General features: G+C 39.4%; 1 protein-coding gene across 3 annotated transcripts in view; it reads left to right on the top strand.

The window, feature by feature from the left end:
• LOC137977522 (CAP-Gly domain-containing linker protein 1-like) overlaps window positions 1–20,411 on the top strand; it is a 312,978-nt gene that overhangs the window by 214,745 nt on the left and 77,822 nt on the right. For 2 of the 3 annotated variants that reach the window (XM_068824767.1, XM_068824768.1), the window contains 3 exons: window positions 2,210–2,316; window positions 3,152–3,275; window positions 17,242–17,315. In XM_068824767.1, coding sequence (XP_068680868.1) covers window positions 2,210–2,316; window positions 3,152–3,275; window positions 17,242–17,315 — 305 coding nt within the window. Of the gene's footprint in view, window positions 1–2,209; window positions 2,317–3,151; window positions 3,276–17,241; window positions 17,316–18,037; window positions 18,138–20,411 lie in introns of those variants that run through there. The other variant, XM_068824769.1, reaches the window with a different exon arrangement.

Genomic DNA, 20,411 nt, shown 5'->3' with positions numbered 1-20,411 from the left:
TATTTTTTTTTTTTTTTTCACAAGCATCCAACAAATTGTTTAAAAAAACTCTCTCGGTAAACTTATACTTGAACACAAGAGAAAAGACAGGTTTTAAACAACACCTATATTTCGGTGGCAAACAGCTACCTTCATCAGGGTGAATGACCGGTACACCCTCAAGCGTTCTTACGTGATGATAATACAAAAGTGAGGTAACAAATCATGCGCGCGCGAAATAATGAGAACATATGTTCGGCGACAAAATTAGTTGAGACAGTTGCCAACAGAGCACACTGGCAACGACACATTCATTGTTTGCAAAGGAAACTTGTCCAGAAAGTACATTTCCGAGATACCCCTCCCTCCCCCACCCTAATCATTGTTGTACCGCTGTCGACAAGGCTCGTGGAAAACAGAAAAACACAACATTGTCCTGGGGGTTCGGGGGAGGGGGCCATTTGCGCCGCCGAGCTTGAAATCGACTCTAAAGGATAAGAGTGTCTCAACAATTTTGACGCCGATTGTCTGTATGAAAAAACTTTGTATGAAGTGTAATGACGACTTCTGATAAGCGTTTTTTTGCATTAATATATGAAATATACACATTTCAATAGCGTTTATGCGTTGTCATGTCATATAGGAATCAGAACATGTATAAATCACCTTTTTCTTCATTACGGTGGTGTAGCAGTCACTGGTATGATTGCAGACATTTCAGTGTCGAACATGGTTTTCACACAGAACATTTCTAACGAGATAAGGGCATGTATACGCTTGCCATCTATTTGCAAAGGGCGGAAAGTGAATGATATTGTCAGGGAAAGTGATATCTCACGGGCTTCGATGTACCGCATTCTAAAAAAAGAGAAATTTTAATGCAAGTAATCACTACCGAGAACGTCAATTACAACGGACAAAATGTGGATGTCGAATGCGCAGCGAAGTTAACTTCACGCCACAAACGCTTATTATTGAGAGAAAGGACATCGTACTAAATAATGACAATTTCAAGACGATTTGTGCAGTGTTTTGGATTTGACATACCTTGAAATAAAGTGATACTTTCGGAACATTGCGTGATGTTTAGCATTCCCTTTTGAAATTCACCATACATAATTCCATTTCAACTTGTTGCAAGGGATATGACCCATAAAAAAAGAGGGAAATATAAATAGCAAAGACAGTTTATAACTCCTGGGACAAAAAAAGAGCAGCAAACAGTGCTGTACTCTGATTTTAGGAACTCCGCGGAGGAGTGGCCACGAGTAACCTCGAGTAACCATAATTAACAAGTAGAATAATTACATTATCTTTTTATAATAATCTTGTGGTTACTCGTGGTTACTCGTGGTAAATGAAAAAATATTGTTTCTTTACTCCCAAAAACATTAATTTTTTTACCAAAACCAGCTCTGCAAAGCATCTGCGACAAGGTGGAAAGTATTTTTGCACCGACGTAGCAATTTGAGCGTGGAAAGTAAATGTGTTCCCCGGCTTTAACAGCCACCATGTCTGTTTCGCGTTCATCTGCGACACCACTTCGACCAACAAAATCAGCTTCTTCTGATCAATTGGAGTTAGAGGCATAACCCTTTAACAAATCCATACTTTAACGCCACTGACAAATAGCATATTAAAGAAGGCAAAAGTGAACAAGTCCTTTGCACTTACGTCACAATCTTCGCTTGGCACAGGACAACGCATTTTTCACACTCGAAAACGAGAATAATAAACTATCCGCAATTTTTTAGACCTGTAAAAAGTCTTTCACTCATGTGGTCATATTGACGGACAGACTGGACTATAGGTGCCCGTATAAAGGGTATAAAGGAAGTTTTCTGAAACAGACAATCGGCGACAAAATTAGTTGAGACAGTTGCCAACAGAGCACACTGGCAACGACACATTCATTGTTTGCAAAGGAAACTTGTCCAGAAAGTACATTTCCGAGATACCCCTCCCTCCCCCACCCTAATCATTGTTGTACCGCTGTCGACAAGGCTTGTGGAAAACAGAAAAACACAACATTGTGCCGGGGGTGCGGGGGAGGGGTCCATTTGCGCCGCCGAGCTTGAAATCGACTCTAAAGGATAAGAGTGTCTCAACAATTTTGACGCCGATTGTAGCATGTGATTATGTATTTATTTACTATATGCCCTTGTAGCTTATTTTGAGGCCCTTACTCTGAAGACATTCAACCCACTAATGATCGTAATACTTCATCAAGGTTGAAGCCACCAGTCATGCTGCATCCTCCAAAGATAAACAGCTTAATTTGATGAGATCTTCAGCCTCAGATTCAGAGAAGATGGTTCTGAAGTTGCAACATGAAATGTATGTATCATGTGGGGTAAAATTTTTATTAAGATATTCCTTTGACTTATGTGTAACTGCATTCTGTGCAGGTGAAGCCATTATTAGGTCCTTATCTGGTGAAAGGTTAACGTTTCCAGAAATAGGCCTTGCGAAAAGCAAAAGAGCCCATTTATTTCCTGAGACAATGCTTTCTCACCAAGGAAAGGCGTATGCAACTAATAATAATAGTCTGTCTTTATTATCAAACCTTGTAGCATGTATTATGTGTGTATGAAATAATAAAACATGCCTTTGATCCCGTCTTTTTCAAGCCTAAAGAAAATTTGAATTTAACTGTTGATGATCCAATAGAGTGTCACATTTGAAAACTTAAATTGATATAACTTTGAGGTTTCCGAAAAGGATAAAATGGCTTCACTTAGCTTCTCCATTTTGCTGGAGCTCAATTTGTGACAATGAGACAATGATTTAGGTTTGTTGAAAATAATGCACTTGACTTTTGCTAACACTTTCAGGATCCTGCGAGACTTGCTTTATAGCAAAACAACTAACCATTCCTTTTTCACACATTATATACACCAAATTGAGTGTTGCACCAAAATGACATCAATGCTACGTGGGATTTAAACTTTATCATACTATAATGACAAATGTATCACATTTAATTTCATTTTTATGTGTTTTGATCCTTTCAACAGATTTTTATTGGGACAGCTTAATTTGTCTTCAAATTAGCGTGTGGGTTGTCCAATAAAAAGAAAAATATTTCAAACTTATAAACAATCATTTTAAAGGAGTTTTGTTAGTATTAGTATTAGATTTACTTGAGAAATCACATATGCTTTTTCCTCAGGGAGGAAACTGTTCGGGCAAAGGACAAAGTGGTTCAAAGTGTAATAAATGACAAGGACAATCTCCAAAGACTTGTTGACAAACTTCAGGCATGCAATGCTGAGCTTGAGACGGAGAAAACCAAGGTTTGTTGTAGAACGTTTCAATCACAAAAGAGCACACACAAAACATGCGATTTTAAATCTGGCTTTTCTTAATTCTGGCCCATCTATCCACCTGTCGAACTTTCTACGTACCAATAGGGAAAATGTGGCATTCCTGAATGGAATCTACCTATGAGCCTCAATCTCTGAATTAAACCCATCTAAGTGCTAAAGCTAATGATCTGCTTTGACTTAGCTAAGGCTGGACTATTATTGAAATTATTGAAAATGGCTGCTCCCTATATATGTTAAGAAAATAGGAGAAAGCTGCAAAATGCAATGACTTGTAAAAAGTTCCAAAAGTTTTTGAAGAAAATGTGGCAGCGTTTTAAATAAATCAGACGTTTCGAGACGCTTTCTCTTTTTCAGTGGTTTTTAAAGTAACTGAAAGCGTGCGTCATAAGGGTAAGGTCGTAGAACATTGAAGTCTTCGTTTAACTGCCTGTAACAATAATTGTAACAGGGGTGTAGCATGGTTTTTCAGTTTAGGTATGCACAGGAAGGCGTAGTGAAACGAGTTCCAAAGGTGCCAGCCTCTAGGGGTCTGCATGCACCCCCAGAAAAGGTCATTTCCCATGTTTTCCAGGGGGAAGTCATATAAATCAAAGCACGAAAAAAAAAACCCGTTAACTATTCATTCATAACTTTGTTGTTTATTTGCCAACCTTAGGTAAAACTAATAAAATGGAATATTATACTAGTGTATTATAAACTGTAAATGTGTTGACAGGAAAACGGCGGGACATTCTCCCTTTACAATAGGAAAATTCCGAAACTACATTGGCAACATCTACAGTATTGGTATGGGCTACTTCAGCACCCTTTCTGAAGAACCTCGAAAAAACTGGTTGGGGTGTTTTCCGTACCATGGTGGGAAAAATATAGCGGTAAGGAAATTCAGAGTTGGGGTGTCAGGCATTGGGATGGGGCGAGAGGGAATGATGTCATAGGACCCAGACCTCTCACATTAAAAAATGGAAACAAAACAGGATTTTTTAAAGAATTTAACGGTTCACCTATTTTTAGAAAAAAAATGGGAAGGGTACATCCCCATAAGGGCAACCACTCCCCACAGACGAATTAATAATACAAATATTTACAAAGTAGAGCTCCGCAGTGTTTGCAAAGTTCTGTACAGTATCTACTCAGTCTCATTTCTTTCAAAAAATGGTGCCCTGCTTGTGCACCCTTTAACTTTTTTCTTTACATCTTGTCGTCGTCCGACAGGAGTACAGCGAGAAGATGAGCGGTAGCTTCATTGTCCGAATTCAGTTCATTGTCCGCCAGGAAACCATGAGCATCCTCTTCAAGTTCATCATTTTCAGCATTCATAGACTTTTTATAATTTGCCAAACCATCCATCAGTAAAAAGGATAATGTATCGAGTAAGTGACACATAACACTTTGTGGAATGCATATTGTTCTGTAAATGTAGCGTTGCATGGGTTCATTGGATGTAATCAACCACCGTTCGCGAGGTGTGCTGTGAAAGTAGTGTCCTAAAAAACAACTTTGAGCGCAAACCCGAACCAAGGCAAAGTACACTCTATCCACGTTAACGAGCCTACTGAACAAACGAGCACTGTACTTATTGTTTTATTGCAGTTTTTGTGAATTCGGTCACTGGCTGAAGCCATCCTCTCGTTTGTTAACAATGAGTTGAAGCGTAATACCTTTTCTTTGCAGGATCATTCTCTGTGTTTTTCGTGATACCGCCTTTTTTGTTGTCGTAAGTTTTCTGGATTGGCATCTTTCCATGCACAGACCTTCTCCAGAGCAGCTTTTTTTCAAGATTGTTCTTTAGAAGGAGCCATTTCTGCTCTATAATTTTTTTCCTGTTGCTTGTCACCTATAAGATTTCCCACTAGAAAAATGAGGATTGCCAAATGAAATGCTGCCACATGATTTTGCGCCAAGAAAAATGACCAGAACACTTGCGTCCCAGAGGTTTTAACGCCATCATGTACATTTTTCTTATCAGATAAATCAAAAATACGTAGCAGATACGATACGGTAGCTCAAATGAGAAAACATCAGACAGTTGATCTTGTGGTGCCAGTTCGAGTCCGGTTCCAGTGCGGATGGGCGGACTAAATTGTTTTTTTTCCTAGTCATTGATGAAAAAATTTTGTTTCTTCTGTTTTTTTGTCAAATTTGATGTTTTATTGTGAATATAATAAGCAAGTCATCTACTAATTTTTAGTCTGGAATCTTGAGTATAGGTCCTTTTCAACACCTGTCACAAGGAGCCAAAAAAATGACGGCATTGGTCAACGGACTGTTTGAAATGGTTTTTTTACTGAAAAGGGACAGGAAACATACCAGGGAAACAATTTGAAGCCATTTAAGAACAGCAGCTGGAAAATAACATGGAGAAATTGAGGTTGATGATGAAGATAAATATTTGTATACAAGGTGTTTTTTTGTGAGCATGTGCTGTATTAAATGCCACTTCGCGCCACCTTTTTCACGATGAACACCATGCTACATTATCAAATGAAAATTCAGAAAGATTGTTTAAAAAATTTCTAAAAAATTCACTGAGAATTTATTTTTTAGCTAAATGTGATGATGATCCAAGCCATCGGCAAACTCCCCGGAAAGAGAAAGTCATGCAAGCTAAACGTAAACACAAGGTGTAATGTTTCTTTTGTAACATATATTATTTTACAATATTGAGATCTACCTCAATCGAGGCAGGCACACAAAAACTGGTGGCAGTACCAATGCCTTCGGTTACTGATCAGGTGAAACTGCCCACATTTCGGAAACTGGAACCAGTCTCAATTGGATCTGGACGGCAGGTTGGTGCTGGGGTGACGGCGTGCGCGGTCTACATACACATGGCTAGGTTTTCTGCAATGAAACGACAGGATCGTATTTAGTCACAGGGCAACAGCCACATCGTGAGTGAGTCGTAGGATAACTCACCAATCTCCTTCACCAGGGATTTCACTTTATCCCGATGCTCTGCTCTCACCTTCTTCTTTAAAATAATCTCCTGCAGTTCTGGTGGCAGAAAGTCCCGCAAGCTTGCCATGTTGTAATGTAGGATTTGGGTCTCTTTGATTGGAGTGCGCTATTTTATACCGACCACCAGACCTCATTTTCAACCCTGCTGGAGATACCTCCCCCATGGGTACTTATCTTTCCACGCAGGGTCTGGGAAAGGTTTCCCTTGAAATGCCATGTGGGCTTGAGAGTCTCATCTTTTTTTCATCTCCAACAGGGTTGCTACCCTAGTTTCATAACACTATGACGACCCATGTTTTCAACCAGACGAAAAATGAGTCCCAATTAAAAAATATATGTAAATATATTTTCCAAAAGAAAGATGTTTGACTTGTAAATAAATAATGAAAGAATGAAATATACATATATGTAAATAATAAAGAAATCACACTATGAAATGAAATAAATGATTTAAGAGAAAAAAAGGCCTATTGACAAATGGGAACATGGGAAGCGGCCTGGTGCTGAATCTTGTCCCGGTTTATGTCTGCTTGGGGTGGAATCTGAACTGTCTTTTTGGTGCTTTGGGGACCATGGGCATCTGTCATAATGGGAAGAGTTTGACTGCTTCTAGGAATCAGAAGGCTCGGTCCTAATGAACATAGCTGGTATCTCAGGGGAGTCTCGATTCTCGTCCACCGTCTCGTCTGGTAACATTCCACCAGGGTGCAAAGATGCCGCATAGGATGTCAGTGATGACCGCAGGAACCCACAGAGGTGAAGCATTGCAGGTCGTCAAATTAAGGTTCTAAATTAATGTTGGGAATCCCCTAGGTGGTAAGCCATAGCTGTTCAATCATGCCACCTTTGAAAGCCACCAGCAGACGCTCGGAGGTGTTATACTGTTCGTATAAACATCGGACGTCATCTTTGAGGTCCTTGGCATAGTGATGCCCATCCTATACCCAGCGATAGTAGTGGAGTCTGCAGATTGCTAGGTGCAATAATCGGGGGTACGTTGATCTTTAGGGGAGAGATTAGGCCAAGACACAGATGGCTGGTAGTGGATGAAGTCTGTATGTTTCCCCGTCCAGTCAAACCATCCTAGTTCCCGAGGAAGAAAGGTGGTAAACTGTTTTTGTGTGACATCCGTCAGCAGCCAAAATCCTTCAAGATTGACCACCAAAAACACTTTACCTAAGAGGCATGTCTTGTATTGGTATTGGTAGGATGGATAGTACAACGTGCAGGGGACTTATTCCCTGTTGTTATGGCGTTTCAGGGTAGGAAGAAAATGAGAATTTAACATCTTTAATAGTAAAAGGTTCTTCATCAGTCAATGGGGACTATAACAAGAAGGCGTACCCCTCCACCCCCGAAGTCTGTCCGATGAGGGCTGTAGACCTTTTGGACCCTGTGGTCGAACATCGGTCAAAGTGATGGCAGTTTGTGAACTCATCTTTAGAATATGGCTGGTGAGACAAGCGATGTTGGACTCACAGAGTCAAAACATAAACAATTCCCTCGTTCAAGGACTATGAGGTGCAATAGTAACCTTGTTGGACGATGCAACTATCCAAGAACGTGATCGCGATTTTTTTTCGTTTTCATTTGCCACTATACGACAACTCCTTTTCTCAAGGATTACGCGTCAGTCTGTGGTGTCAGAAACCGGACATGGTGACGGCTTTTTTGGACAACGTGGCTCAAAAACTGAATTTGGGGCAAGGATACGACACCAACGAGCCTTTGAGAGTCATTCTAAGAACAAATGACCCGGGCACGATTTGCCCATTCAATTTCTGTTGAACAAAAAAACCATCGTCAACATACCACAGGATGACTTGGGACTAATTTGTGCTAATGCCATCGTCACGGCTCGTAGACTCCACCTGGCCAGCTCCAACAACAAGGAATGGAGCCAATGGACCCAGCCAAGAAAATGTCAACGACGTGGTGACCAGGCAGCAAATGCCCTCTAGGATGAGGTCAGCCTACCCCCAGGTCCAATGGGGGTCTTGGTCCAAGCAGGCCAAAAAACTATGGGCACCAATGCAACAATGATGAGACAGAGTGTAAAGTCAAGGGTCACTCTCTCAATGTGGAGGGGAATGGTGCAACTCAAGTATGGGGTTTTGCGCCAAAACACCTTGGACGAACTTAAAATGCAAAACGTGCAAGCTCGTAAAATCATCTGAAAATCCAAACAGTACAAGTTTCGTTCCCAGGCCACTCACAAATACTATCAACAGGTACTTTGACCGAGGACTGCCATGAGGTATCCTTATGGATACTGTCTCACCGAGAATGATGATGCTGAGGAGAATACTCCAGCCTCCTGTCAGATGACGACTAGAGGTAAAAAAAGTTGTGAGGTGCATGTGCATTTGTTTCTAAACTGAGTAGATACTGTAAGGAACTTTGCGAAAACTACAGAACTCTACTTTCTTAGTGTTTTCTGCGCCCTCTGTTGCAAATATTTCTATCTACTAAATCGTCTCCGTTGAGTGGTGCATCTATAAAGTCCTTGATTGGCCGTACTATAACCAATTCTAAACAATGCTTAAGTCACATACAAGTTTATCCACTCTCTATTAGCAAGGACGGTTTGATTTATGCAATAAGAAAAATTGGCATCCCCAGAGGACAACTTCGGTTCATTCAGTGATACAGAATTCAAATTAGATCTAGATTGTGATGTTTCTTGCTGCAAAATTATTGATAATGCTACCTCTTTCTATCAACTCAAAATCAAGGAGAGCTTCCTTATTGAGTGGTTGAAACCTGAACTCCACAAACACATTGATTATGTCAGTTAAGCATAACACTTTTAAGCTTTTACCGTTGTGTCACTTATCTTAGGTTGAATTATATCTACTTGTAACAAACATTTAATCTACAAAGAATCATGGTATATATATATATATATATATGTTACACTCACTATGGCTGATGATGATGTTTGAAACATGTTTGTAATACTCAAAAGGGTGGTTTCAATTTGAAAAATATAAGAAGTTTAACAAGAACAATAATAATAATAATAATAATAATAATAATACCGTAAACACGAACAGATAAGCTGCACCTTTTTTCAAAAAATCGCCACTAGAAATGCAGGGTGTGGCTTTTCTGCCTTAACATTTGAAAAGGTGTCCTGAATTTTGATGCCAACTGAAGGGAGCATTGGTCATTGCTTTTGCAAGTTTGGTGGGTTTTTAAAGAGCGGTTGTTAATGTAACAGTAAGCTTTAATATTACAGTGCTTACAGTTGTCGCCGCTAAAAGCGTTATGCACCTATCATCGGCCATCCCCTGAGGGGGACCCCGGGCAAGGGAGGGGACTTTGTACAGGATGCTGTCGAAGTTCTTGATTTCTCCCTCCTTGAAGGGGACAGGGAGCAATTAAAGTTAAGAAATTCTCCCTCCCAGATGGGGATCATATTGAACAGCATCAAACCACAGTAAACTTGAGAGTATAAACTTAATAAGATGACCCAACTCAAGTGACTAGAAAACAGTACTTTACTCTTTTAAGAAAATTGCAACTGTTCATATCAATTACAATTTCAAGGGTTAATTTATTCACAAGTGATGACAACACTTCCACAAGTTTCAGTTTAAAATGTAAAGGTCATTTTCCACATGGTTTTCAATGTTCAACATTTTATCTTGCCAGATGGCCAGTTCATCATACAAAATACTACTGCTAGGCTTTCTTTGGCCTTACACAGAAATCTTTCTCACAATACTGAAAACAGTCCAAAACAAGTATATTTACCTTGTACAGACAATCAATCTATTGGCATCATAGACTATACAACAATGGCTGACATTTTAATATTCTTTTGTCTGCATTCAAATTAGCCTCACTAGTCTTGTTCAATGCAAAATATTCTCTCGATTTTTGAACTCAAGAATGAGGTTAGTTAAGCCAATTTGAATGCAGGCAAAAGAATATTAAAAATTAATGTCAGCCATTTTTACATAGGGTCTATAGCATTAATGCTAAACCTATCAAAAATACTGGTCAAGTAGAGCACATATCACAGTAGTACTCAAGCATCGCATCTGCATCTTCTTCAGTTATCCCCACACAAGAGCCATGGTACCAAGTTCTGCAAGAATCACACTGGATCATGAACCTGAAAAACAACAACCTCATAGGCTGGTATTAATATTATCATTAAGAGGACAGTGGTATGGAATTCTTGGGAGCGTGACACAAAGCCTGACCATAACCCTTCTTGCAGAATAGCATCACAGGATGAACCCCTACAAACGTTTTGCTATCATTGGAGTTTCCAATGTAACTGAGAATATTTCCTAAACAATCCTTCTCACCTGTTTCCCCAAGGTTGCATGCAGAGGCAGTTTACATCACCTGCACTTTCAATGTGTGCTAGAGAAATAGGAGCAACAGTGATTAATGGCCTATCATCAAAATGCACATAAGCAACTTCTTGGAGATAACTGTTGAGTACAGAATAAACAGCAAGTTTTACAAAAGGTTTAAACATTTTAGTCCAATCTAGTATAACCTTGTATAACAATGGAAAAGTGACCTTCACAGATTTAAAGCTGTAAGAAAATTTAATCAGCTTCTTCAATAAGAAAACAGAAAGTTGTCAAAGTGCCTTCAAACATAATGTACAAGAAAAAGTCTGCACATGAAAAACTTACCATCTTTCGTTTGTTCATTCCTGTTTGTCTTCCCCTCCTTGGTTTTCCTGGCTGTCGTCTGCTTATTCTTCTCCTGAGCATTCTTTCTAGCCCTTTGAATGTTTGTCAACCACATTTGCACGTCATCTTTACTTAGAAGGCACTGTTTGGCAAAGGACTGATCATCTTCATCAGAAAACCCATCAGCTTCTTTGGCAAATTCTTTAAGAATTTCTCTCGGAGGACGAACACTAGAACCAGGACCATTTGCCTTCACAAATTCCCATCCTTTCTCTGGTGACAGAAAATGTCCAACACAAGGTTCACTGCAACTTGCACACTTGTTACCCCATGATCTTTGTGGGTCAGGTATGGGTAATGGTAGGTAAGACAACGGTGGTCCACCTTCAAACCATAATGGCTCTTTGTTAGGGCGACGAGCAACCAATAGGGGATGCACACAATCTTTCTCATAGCAGAGTAACAGCGTAAACGCGTAGTTAGCAGGCAAATTGCAGACCAAATGGGGTGTCCTTACACCCCACGCCTTAGCAAAATACTCATATTCTGCAGGATGGTTTTCCTTTAGTTCTGCTTTCTTCTGGTTGCTACCCCATAAGAAAATGCGCAGCCTCTCTCTCCTCTCTTGATATTTCTGGCTAAGGTTGCCTTCAGCACCTTTGACTAAATGAATGGCTTTACCACAACAAGGGGCACCATTTACAGCACTAATGTAAACATCAATTGCTGCTCCTGCTCCTGCTCCTTCAATTTGGTCCTATCCCGTTTTCCATTACTGTCACAGTTAGAGCCATTAATTGTTGAAGGAATAAATAAATTGGAATGCCCTAGAGCCAAGCACCCGTTTTGCAACTCACCCTTATTGAGATAGCTTCTACCAGCAAACCTGGAAGTGACGAGGGTACATATTTTGCCATGGTTGATGTGTCGCTCCGTCCACATGAACTGTACTTTCGCATGTGACGGTCTCTCATCTGTGGCCCCATCAACACGGACACACTTTATTTCTCTTGCCAATACCAATTTAGTTTCCTCAAACTCTTGCAGCATTTCAAGGTCAGCAGCATGCTGTGCTGCATTCTTCTGATGCACAGTGTGACCCTTGACAACTCTAACACACATTTCTGGGGTGGACACAGTTTCCATGAACATGTGTGATGAAGTTTGAAGAGTTGATGTGTACTTGTTCAGAAAATCTGTGTGGGTGGTGAGTTCAGGTTTCCCAGCTTCAGAAAGAACTCTGTGCTGCTTGTGTGTAAATGTACTATCCAGCCAAAAGATTTGGAAAGCTGACGTTTCGAGCGTTAGCCCTTCGTCGGAACGAATAGAGGAATTGTTGTTGTTGTAGGTTTATATGTGTGCGGAGGAGCTTTGCTATTGGTAGAAATAGGGTGACGTGAATTTGTGAATAGATTAATGGATGAGAGGCGTTCATTGGTTCCGTGTGGATAGAGTGTGCCCCGTTGAAAAATAAATTTTTGTTCGAGATTTTTACGGCTTTCTGTGTTTCCGAGGTGCAAGGATGTTTAGAATTACATTTTTAAAAATACCGTAGTTGTAGTCAGGCGTGATAAAAATAATTAAAAAACTTGTCACTGACTAAAAAATTTATGTAAAAAGGCGTTTCGGTCAAAATACTAATACTCAGCATAAAATGGCTTACGAATACAAAATGAGTTCTTAAAAGGCCGTAGAAACGTCACTTGGGATTGCCAAGGGCCTTGTAAATGTCCAGAATGTAAACGTGTTCATTAATGGAATTAGGTTTGCGAATTGAATGCAACGCTTCTAAAAGTGGGGAAAAAGATTATTTTTAGAAGCGTGGCATTCAATTCGCGAACCTAATTCCATTAATGAACACGTTTACCTTTTTGGTAGCCTCTTTGGCAATTAGGCGCTTTCTGTACTTCTTGAAAATTTGACATTGCTTCTTTACTTTCTCCTGCATATCTTTGTTCGTAGTTTTGGCTTGGCACAATTGAACCCAGTCTTCTGGGTTATCACTTTCAGAGTCTGTAGTTTGACGTCTTTGTGCAAGATATGCCTGTCGTGACTGCTCAACAACGGCATCTTCTTCAGGTGTTAGGTCACTTGAACTCAGGAAGTAAACAAAATCCATCAGCAATGCCTCCTGTGATCCTAGAGACAGTCAGTTTCAGCTCTTCAACAAAAGAAAACCAGTTCAGACTGTTTTCACGTAGCACCAAAAGAAGGTGCTCAAAACTTGGGTAAAACACCTGCTTTTCCCTCATATCTTCTGTGTTCATCCTCCCCAAACCTCCACCGTCACTTGCTACTTCTGTTCATTCCCAAACGTTTCTTCTACTCAAACCCTCCATGTCACTATCATTTTCAGTTCCCTCAGAAACCCTTGTTCTACACAGGTCCTCCATGTCAATTACTTCATTACTTCCATCACAAATCTTGCCACTCAGAGCTTATGCTTATGAAGTTTATGATGAAACAAAAACGAGGGTGGCATGCTACATGGCTACAGCAACAAACGAATGGATAATGGTAGCATGGAAAAACGAAATCCGCAAGGAACAGACATCACTGAAGAGAGAGGCGGAAAAGCAATGAGAAATGTAAATGCAATAGTATCATTTGGTGAAGGAAGCATATTATTGGTGAAGAAATATATACCGAATGGAATGTAGGATGGAAGAAGCTGAAAAAGATTTTGAGCGAAGGACAAAAAAGAAATAAACAGCAAAGTCTTGCAGAGAAGGAGCTCCAAAGCGAAATACCAAAACTATATACTTAGTGAAGACGACTACGGGTGGTTAAAATGTAGTACCAACCTAAGGAAAACATCGTTGATATCCACATTACAGGAACAGATGATAGAAGCAAAAGTGTGGAAGAAGACCAGGGGATTGGTGGATGATGACAAATGCCGACTATGCGAGCACGGAGAAACAGTTCAACACCTTCTGTCTGGATGCAAGAAGCTAGCAGGATCAGAGTATGTCAAACGACACAACAACACTCTGAAAGTGCTAGCAGTGAAGAGACAGAGTGGTATGCAGTGAATTGGGAACGAGGAAAAGTGATCGAAAATGATGGAAAGAAGTTTTTTTGGGACTAGGGACATCAAATGAGAACGAACTGTATGGCGAGAAGACCAGATCTCATAGTAGAAGACAAAGTAAAGAAAACGATACTGTTGATTGATATGGCGTTCCCGAAAGAATCAAATAAGGAAGCCAAACCAGAGGAAAAGATCAGAAAGTATCAACAGTTATTCTTTGAATTGCGAGAACGACGAGAAGGATATGCTGTTAAAGTGATTCCAATGGTTATTGGATGTCTCGGAGGGGGAATGAAGAAATTGAAAGTCAATATGAAAGGAATATTTGATAACGGTAACGATAAAGAAATAGAATTAATAGCACATGACATGCAAAAGACAGTACTTTGGGAGAGCGAATCTGTTAGAAAGATGTTATCTGGACTGTTGACGTGATGGCTACATGATGGGACAAAAGGGTGAAGAATTAATAGCAAACGAGATAACTAGAGTTAATAGCAAAGGAGAGGCAAAGACAGTATTGGGGGAAAGTGGATCCCTTATTAGAGAACTGGACTGTTGGCATGAGGTGTCTTTATTATTCAGCTAACAAATTTTGGTAGTTTAAGTCTCCCCCACCCCCTCCCCCCTTAATTCCTTTTTCAAATTAAAAGTTTGGCAATAGTGAATGGGAAGTAAATTTTATCCTCTTCCACACTTCGTTTTGATTCGTATTAAGTTGTATGATGTTGAAGTTAATTAATGGCTATTATCTATACCTACGTTGTCTTTTAACCCTAATTTTCATCTGAATTTTTAAACATCTTTCAACAAGTGGGATGTGTGGGGGAGACAACTAGGCCTACTATATGGTGATGACCTTTCCTGTATTCTAGATTGCGGATATATTTAGTATATTTGAAATTTATTTATAGGAATGAGGCAAAATGATATAGTTGGTTAATGCAAGAAATAATAATAAAAATAATAATACAAAATAACGATAAATTTATAAAGCATGCACATGTAAACCATAAATATTCTCAGGCGCTGATTACATTAAAATGAAAGTATTAAAATTATTAATATATTGTAATAAAATATTATCAAATGTTACAACAAACAGATATATAGAATTATTTAAAATAAGAACAAAACAATAAATTAGTAATTGAACAATATATAAATATAAAAAGTTAAAAGAATAGTCTTAAATTCTCTTTGAATTTTTGAAGATGTGTTAAATTTCAATCTCCATTTCCTCAGGTATATTCCCCTCTAAATAAAAAAACCCTCTAAAGTGGCATTGATTGGTAAATCTGGTGAAACACACAATACTAACAACAACAGGCCTATGTCTTTTTTTACAGACCATATCACAGCTATGTGAAAGGCTTATGATGGGCTGCTTTCATTTAAGTCTCTTTACGGGAACACATGAGCCCAACAGGTTAAATGGCTTAATAGCTCAGTTGGTAAAACATAGCACCAGCTTCACAGAGGTCATAGGTGTGAACCCTGTTGAAGCCAGCTAAATGTTTCCAGCGTCTGTAATCAATTATTGCTTAAACTTGCCTAAACTGTTCAGAGAAATGCGAGGATCACTTCTCCCTTTCAGTTGAAAACATGTACTCTGAATAGGAAAAAATAGAGGAAGGGTGAGAATGTAGAACGTATTTGTCTGAGGCTGGGCAAGATTGTCTTTTTTCTACACATTTTGATTTTACTATCTTTTTGAAAGGTTTTTCTCTCGAACATTGACAATAATTCTGTTTTAATAAAAAGACGTCTATATGTAAAGTTACCCTGTTTTTGTAGTAACCTATTCATATTGTTTAAGTTGAAAAGTAAGCAGTACAATGTATATCCACCAGATTGAAAGTATGTGTCTCGAGAGTGTTCGAAAGAAGCATACAGTTTAAACTACCAACAATATAAATTTTATTATGTTTATTTTGAGCCTGCCTTTCTAGATAGGTAGTGGGTGCCCATAGCCATCACAGTTTTAACTGCATCCGTCTATAGGAACAAACAGTGAACTTCCAGATGATGCAAAAATATTGCTAAAAGTGATTGAAAACATGTTATGGCTGAACTAAAAATGTAGAGGAAGATTTTTTGAAGCAGTGCATCAAGCAATCAAGAAAGTAAATAATATCAATAACAATAATAATAATGATAATACTTTAAGTCGCCACTTTTCTACCAGGATAAAGGAACACACGGAAAGCGATAAAAACTCGCATATTTTTAAGCATTTTAACGCATCTCCATTATGTAAGAACAAATACTCCCCTTTGTGCTTTAGTATTCTGGATTCTGCCAGCAACTCAATTGATTTAAAACTCAAAGAAGCTTTTTATATAAATAAGATCAAACCGGAACTTGACAAACAATTGCAGCATTACAACACTCTTCTCACGTTTTAGTTTACACCTTGAAGTTTGGTGTCACGCTGTAAATAGTACCCGCTTTTGTATTATGTCATGTTGTAGTAATTTTTTCATCTACCCATGCCAAAACATGTCTTTTAAAAAAGTTGTCTATTTCTTACAGTTTTTATCATTTTTGATACTATTGCGACCTTATGGAAATAATGATAATGATAATACCAACTTTTTTCATATAATTCAATGCAAGGGAAGGATACCAGAGGTCATCCCTATCAAGGGTATCCGCCCCCAGCTGGATGTAATCGACTGAGAGTCGATTTTGATGAGAGAGGAAAACCGGAGTACCCAGAGAAAAATCCTCAGAGTCAGATTAAGATTGACTGAAACTCAGCCCACCTGCGATCTGAGGCCAGGGTTGAACCCGGGTCCCAGAGGTGGGAGACGCGGTTGATAACCGCTAAACCACCCTGACCTCGTGGAGTCTCTTATCAGCTGTCAAATTCTGCTCACAACATGGTAATTATCCTACCAAATCTCCATAACGACAAAAAAACAGACTTACTAAGGGCGAGTGGGTAGAAGCCAGTCAGCTTTTGTTAAAAACAATAGAACAATTGAAATTCTGTAAATAATCTGATGGAACTTATGTGGTCATCATTTCAAGGCTTTTATTCTCTAGATCATACTTTTTTGAAAGGTTTTATAAACATTTAAGTAAGTACAGATCCCTGTCCACATCCCCCCCCCCCCCTCCGCCCCCCACGAAAGTTGGCTATCCTTCTGTCTGACCATATGAGGTGAGCAGCCCAGCACTGTCTGGATAATTGACTTTTCACTTTTCATTGGTATATTTTTTGGTAACACTTTTTGTGAATTTTTGCATATTCTTTTTTGTGAATCTACTGCAGTTTATAGAAGACCTGGAAAAAGCAAAGTGCCAAATTCGTGACCTGAGTTCCCAGTCAAGGAAAAATGTAATGAGGTACTGTATTCATATTTTTTGGTGTCATCATCACACTGCTATGAATTTCCGTACCTTGCACAAGTTATGTATACTCTTTTAGATAAAAGCATTGCTTTTCAATTATTTCAGTGCCAGTTTATATCGGAGGCAGTGTGGCCCAGTGGTTAGGGCGCTTGCCTTGAGATCCGGAGATCCCAGGTTCCAGACCCACTCTGACCACTCATTGAATTTGATCCTGGTAGTCCCTGGTTCAACTTCCCAGCCGCACTTGTAAATAGCCAACTGGTTTGCCTCCAGCCAGTTGGAATTCTTAACAGTTGTTGTTGTTCTGTTCTGTCGTTTCGTTGTCTTTCATTGGCCCTGAAAAGCCCCTATGGGGAGCGGTCAATTAAGTATGTATTGTATTGTATGTATGTATCATTCTCCAATATTGCGGGTTGCAAAAACGTCATTTACTTTTGCTATTCCTCATCTCAATTGCTGTCATTGGGGATCATTGAACTTTAAGAATAAGAATAGATGCTACTTGTCTCCAGTGTCTAATTCAGGCACCCAACGCACCAACACCCTACATTGGCATCTACCTTTAGGTATGAATGAAGAACTTCAATGACCGCCACCTAGCAGGCTGCACATGTCACTTAAGGCTTGAAACATTTTGACATTTTAAAATCGTCTTATCTGTTTTAATCCAGTATTGTCCAGAATGGCAATACATTTTTACCTTTTCTTTTCTGAAGGCATTCTCACATCGTTGATGCCTAAAGTACCTTTTCACAGTAACTGGCATTGTGGTGAATTAATAGCAGAATTGCAGCCAACATGGGCTGGGTCCAAGCAAGACAAGCAGGCTAGCTGTGCTGGAAAGATACATGTACCTGTGTGCAATGGATTGGACATTGTTGTCCTCCTCTGCATTTGTGTCAGGATATAGTTGACACTTTCAACAGTATTCTGCACAGGGCACTTCACCTTTTGATGTCATCAAGAGGGCTTGTGTCAATGCATCTGATGTCCTATGGATGATCTATTGTCTCGGGTCACTTGTTAGCCAACTATAGGAAGCCTTTTACAAAGGTGGAGTGGAATCACGGCAGTTAGAAATGCAGTAACTTGTGAAAGAGAAGCATGCAATTCTTCTGTTTATAAGTACAAAGGCGAGGTTATAAAGGACAATAACCCCAAGCGGTGGTGGATAATTAAGGTGAACCCTTACTCCCTGTCATTGTATCTGCTTATGCCAAGCCTGCAATTGACCCAAGCCAGTATAGTCCTCAACTATCAAGGTGCTAATTACCTAATCCATAGCTGGACAAAGGAAACTGACAACAGTGGCACTACAGTTACAGTTTGATATAGCCTACTAGAATTATTAATGGGATCATAAATTTCCTTTCTGATCATTTTCAGAGATTAAAACCCTCAAGGGCGTCCTCTTTGAGTTGGGCGCTATGCCCTCAAAACTAGGCTTATGGCGGTTTCTTGTTCTTATAAATGACCAAGCAGTTTATAATCACACACATTCCAAATGGTCCTTTTAAACCCCTGGTCTGCTTCCAAATTTGCAGAAATTTCTTGTGAGTGTGCTTATCAAGAGGGTATTGCATTGTAAATGTTTTGTTATTTAGACAGTATTGTAATGACTTTGAATTGACCGTCAAAAAGGAATCCACATTTTTTTTATTTCAACGAACTTTCCACGGAAGATATAAGTTAGACCTTTAGTAAGACTGGCAAGAAATCGTGTTCATTGGATCCCATGCCAAGTTCCCACTTGCTCGAGAATGATCTTTATATTACTTTAAAATGGTTCACGTCATATTTATCACATCGTTCATAGTGTGTTACTGTCAATGGGAAGTCATCAAGGCAATTTAACTTGAATTGTGGAGTGCCTCAGGGCTCATGCTTTGGACCTCTGCTATTGAACATTTATGCCAGTGGTATATTTGATATTGTGCAGAAGCATCTACTGGACATTCACTGCTATGCAGATGATTTCCAACTGTAGCTTGCATTCAATCCAGATTCCAATAAAAGCAATGGAAAGCTGCTTGGTGGTTATTTAAAAGTGGACTGGATCATATTGTCTAAAGCTGATTGATAGTAAACTCTGTTTCTCCACTATATGTGTTGGAGAGTTTGATATAAATGCTTTTTCGTCAGTGAAAAATCTAGGTGCTCATTTTGATGCTATATTTTTCATGGTGACACATGTTACAAAAATGTGTGGCGCTGCTTTTTTCCATCTCCACAACATAAAAAAATCATACCACGGATTACGAAGTACCTGTCTCAAGAGACTCTCGTACATGCTTTCTTGACAAGAAAGATTGACCATTGCAATAGTTTCTGTACAGACTCCCTGCATGTCAATTAACTAAAGTTCAAAGCTTCCAGAATGCTGCCGCACGACTCGTCTTCAGGAAACCGAAATTCTGCAATATAACTCCACATTGAAGGAACTTCACTTGCTGCCTGTTTTGTATTTACATACATACATATTTAATAGAGCATTCCCCATAAGGGCTTTTCAGGGCCAATGAAACACAATCACAACAGAACAGAACATTCAACAACAACTGTTAAGAATCGCAACTGGCTGGAGGCAAACCAGTTGGCTATGTACAAGTCCAGCTGGGAAGTTGAACCAGGGACTACCAGGAACAAATTCAACGAGTGATCAGAACGGTTCTTGAACCCAGGATCCCCGGATCTCAAGGCAAGGGCCCTAACCACTGGATTGTACTGCCTCCTGTTTAAAGTACTACTGATCACATTTAAAGTACTGCATGGTATAGCACCTACAGTCTCGGTCACAAATGTTGAAACACTGACGGAAATTTTTTCCTCCTCGTCTTTCAATGTTGGTGTTTATGAGTTCCAGTGCAAGACCTAACTGGGAAACGCAACATTGAAGGGAGGGAGGAGGAGGGCTGCGTTATCAATAGCTTGGATGCGAGTTACATGCTGTTCAAGAGAGGTGTTACAACTATTTATGACCGAGGTTGTAGCTACTTATCAAACCTTACATCCATTAAGTCTCCAACAAAATACAACCTTAAGTCTAACATTAGGATCTTAGTGGATTTCCCTCCAATACGTTCCTTGACA

This window comes from Montipora foliosa, chromosome 11 (assembly GCF_036669935.1).
Source record: "Montipora foliosa isolate CH-2021 chromosome 11, ASM3666993v2, whole genome shotgun sequence".
Classification (NCBI taxonomy): Eukaryota; Metazoa; Cnidaria; class Anthozoa; order Scleractinia; family Acroporidae; genus Montipora; species Montipora foliosa.
Note: the sequence above shows the minus strand (reverse complement) of the source record. Positions and strands in the feature narration are given on the sequence as shown.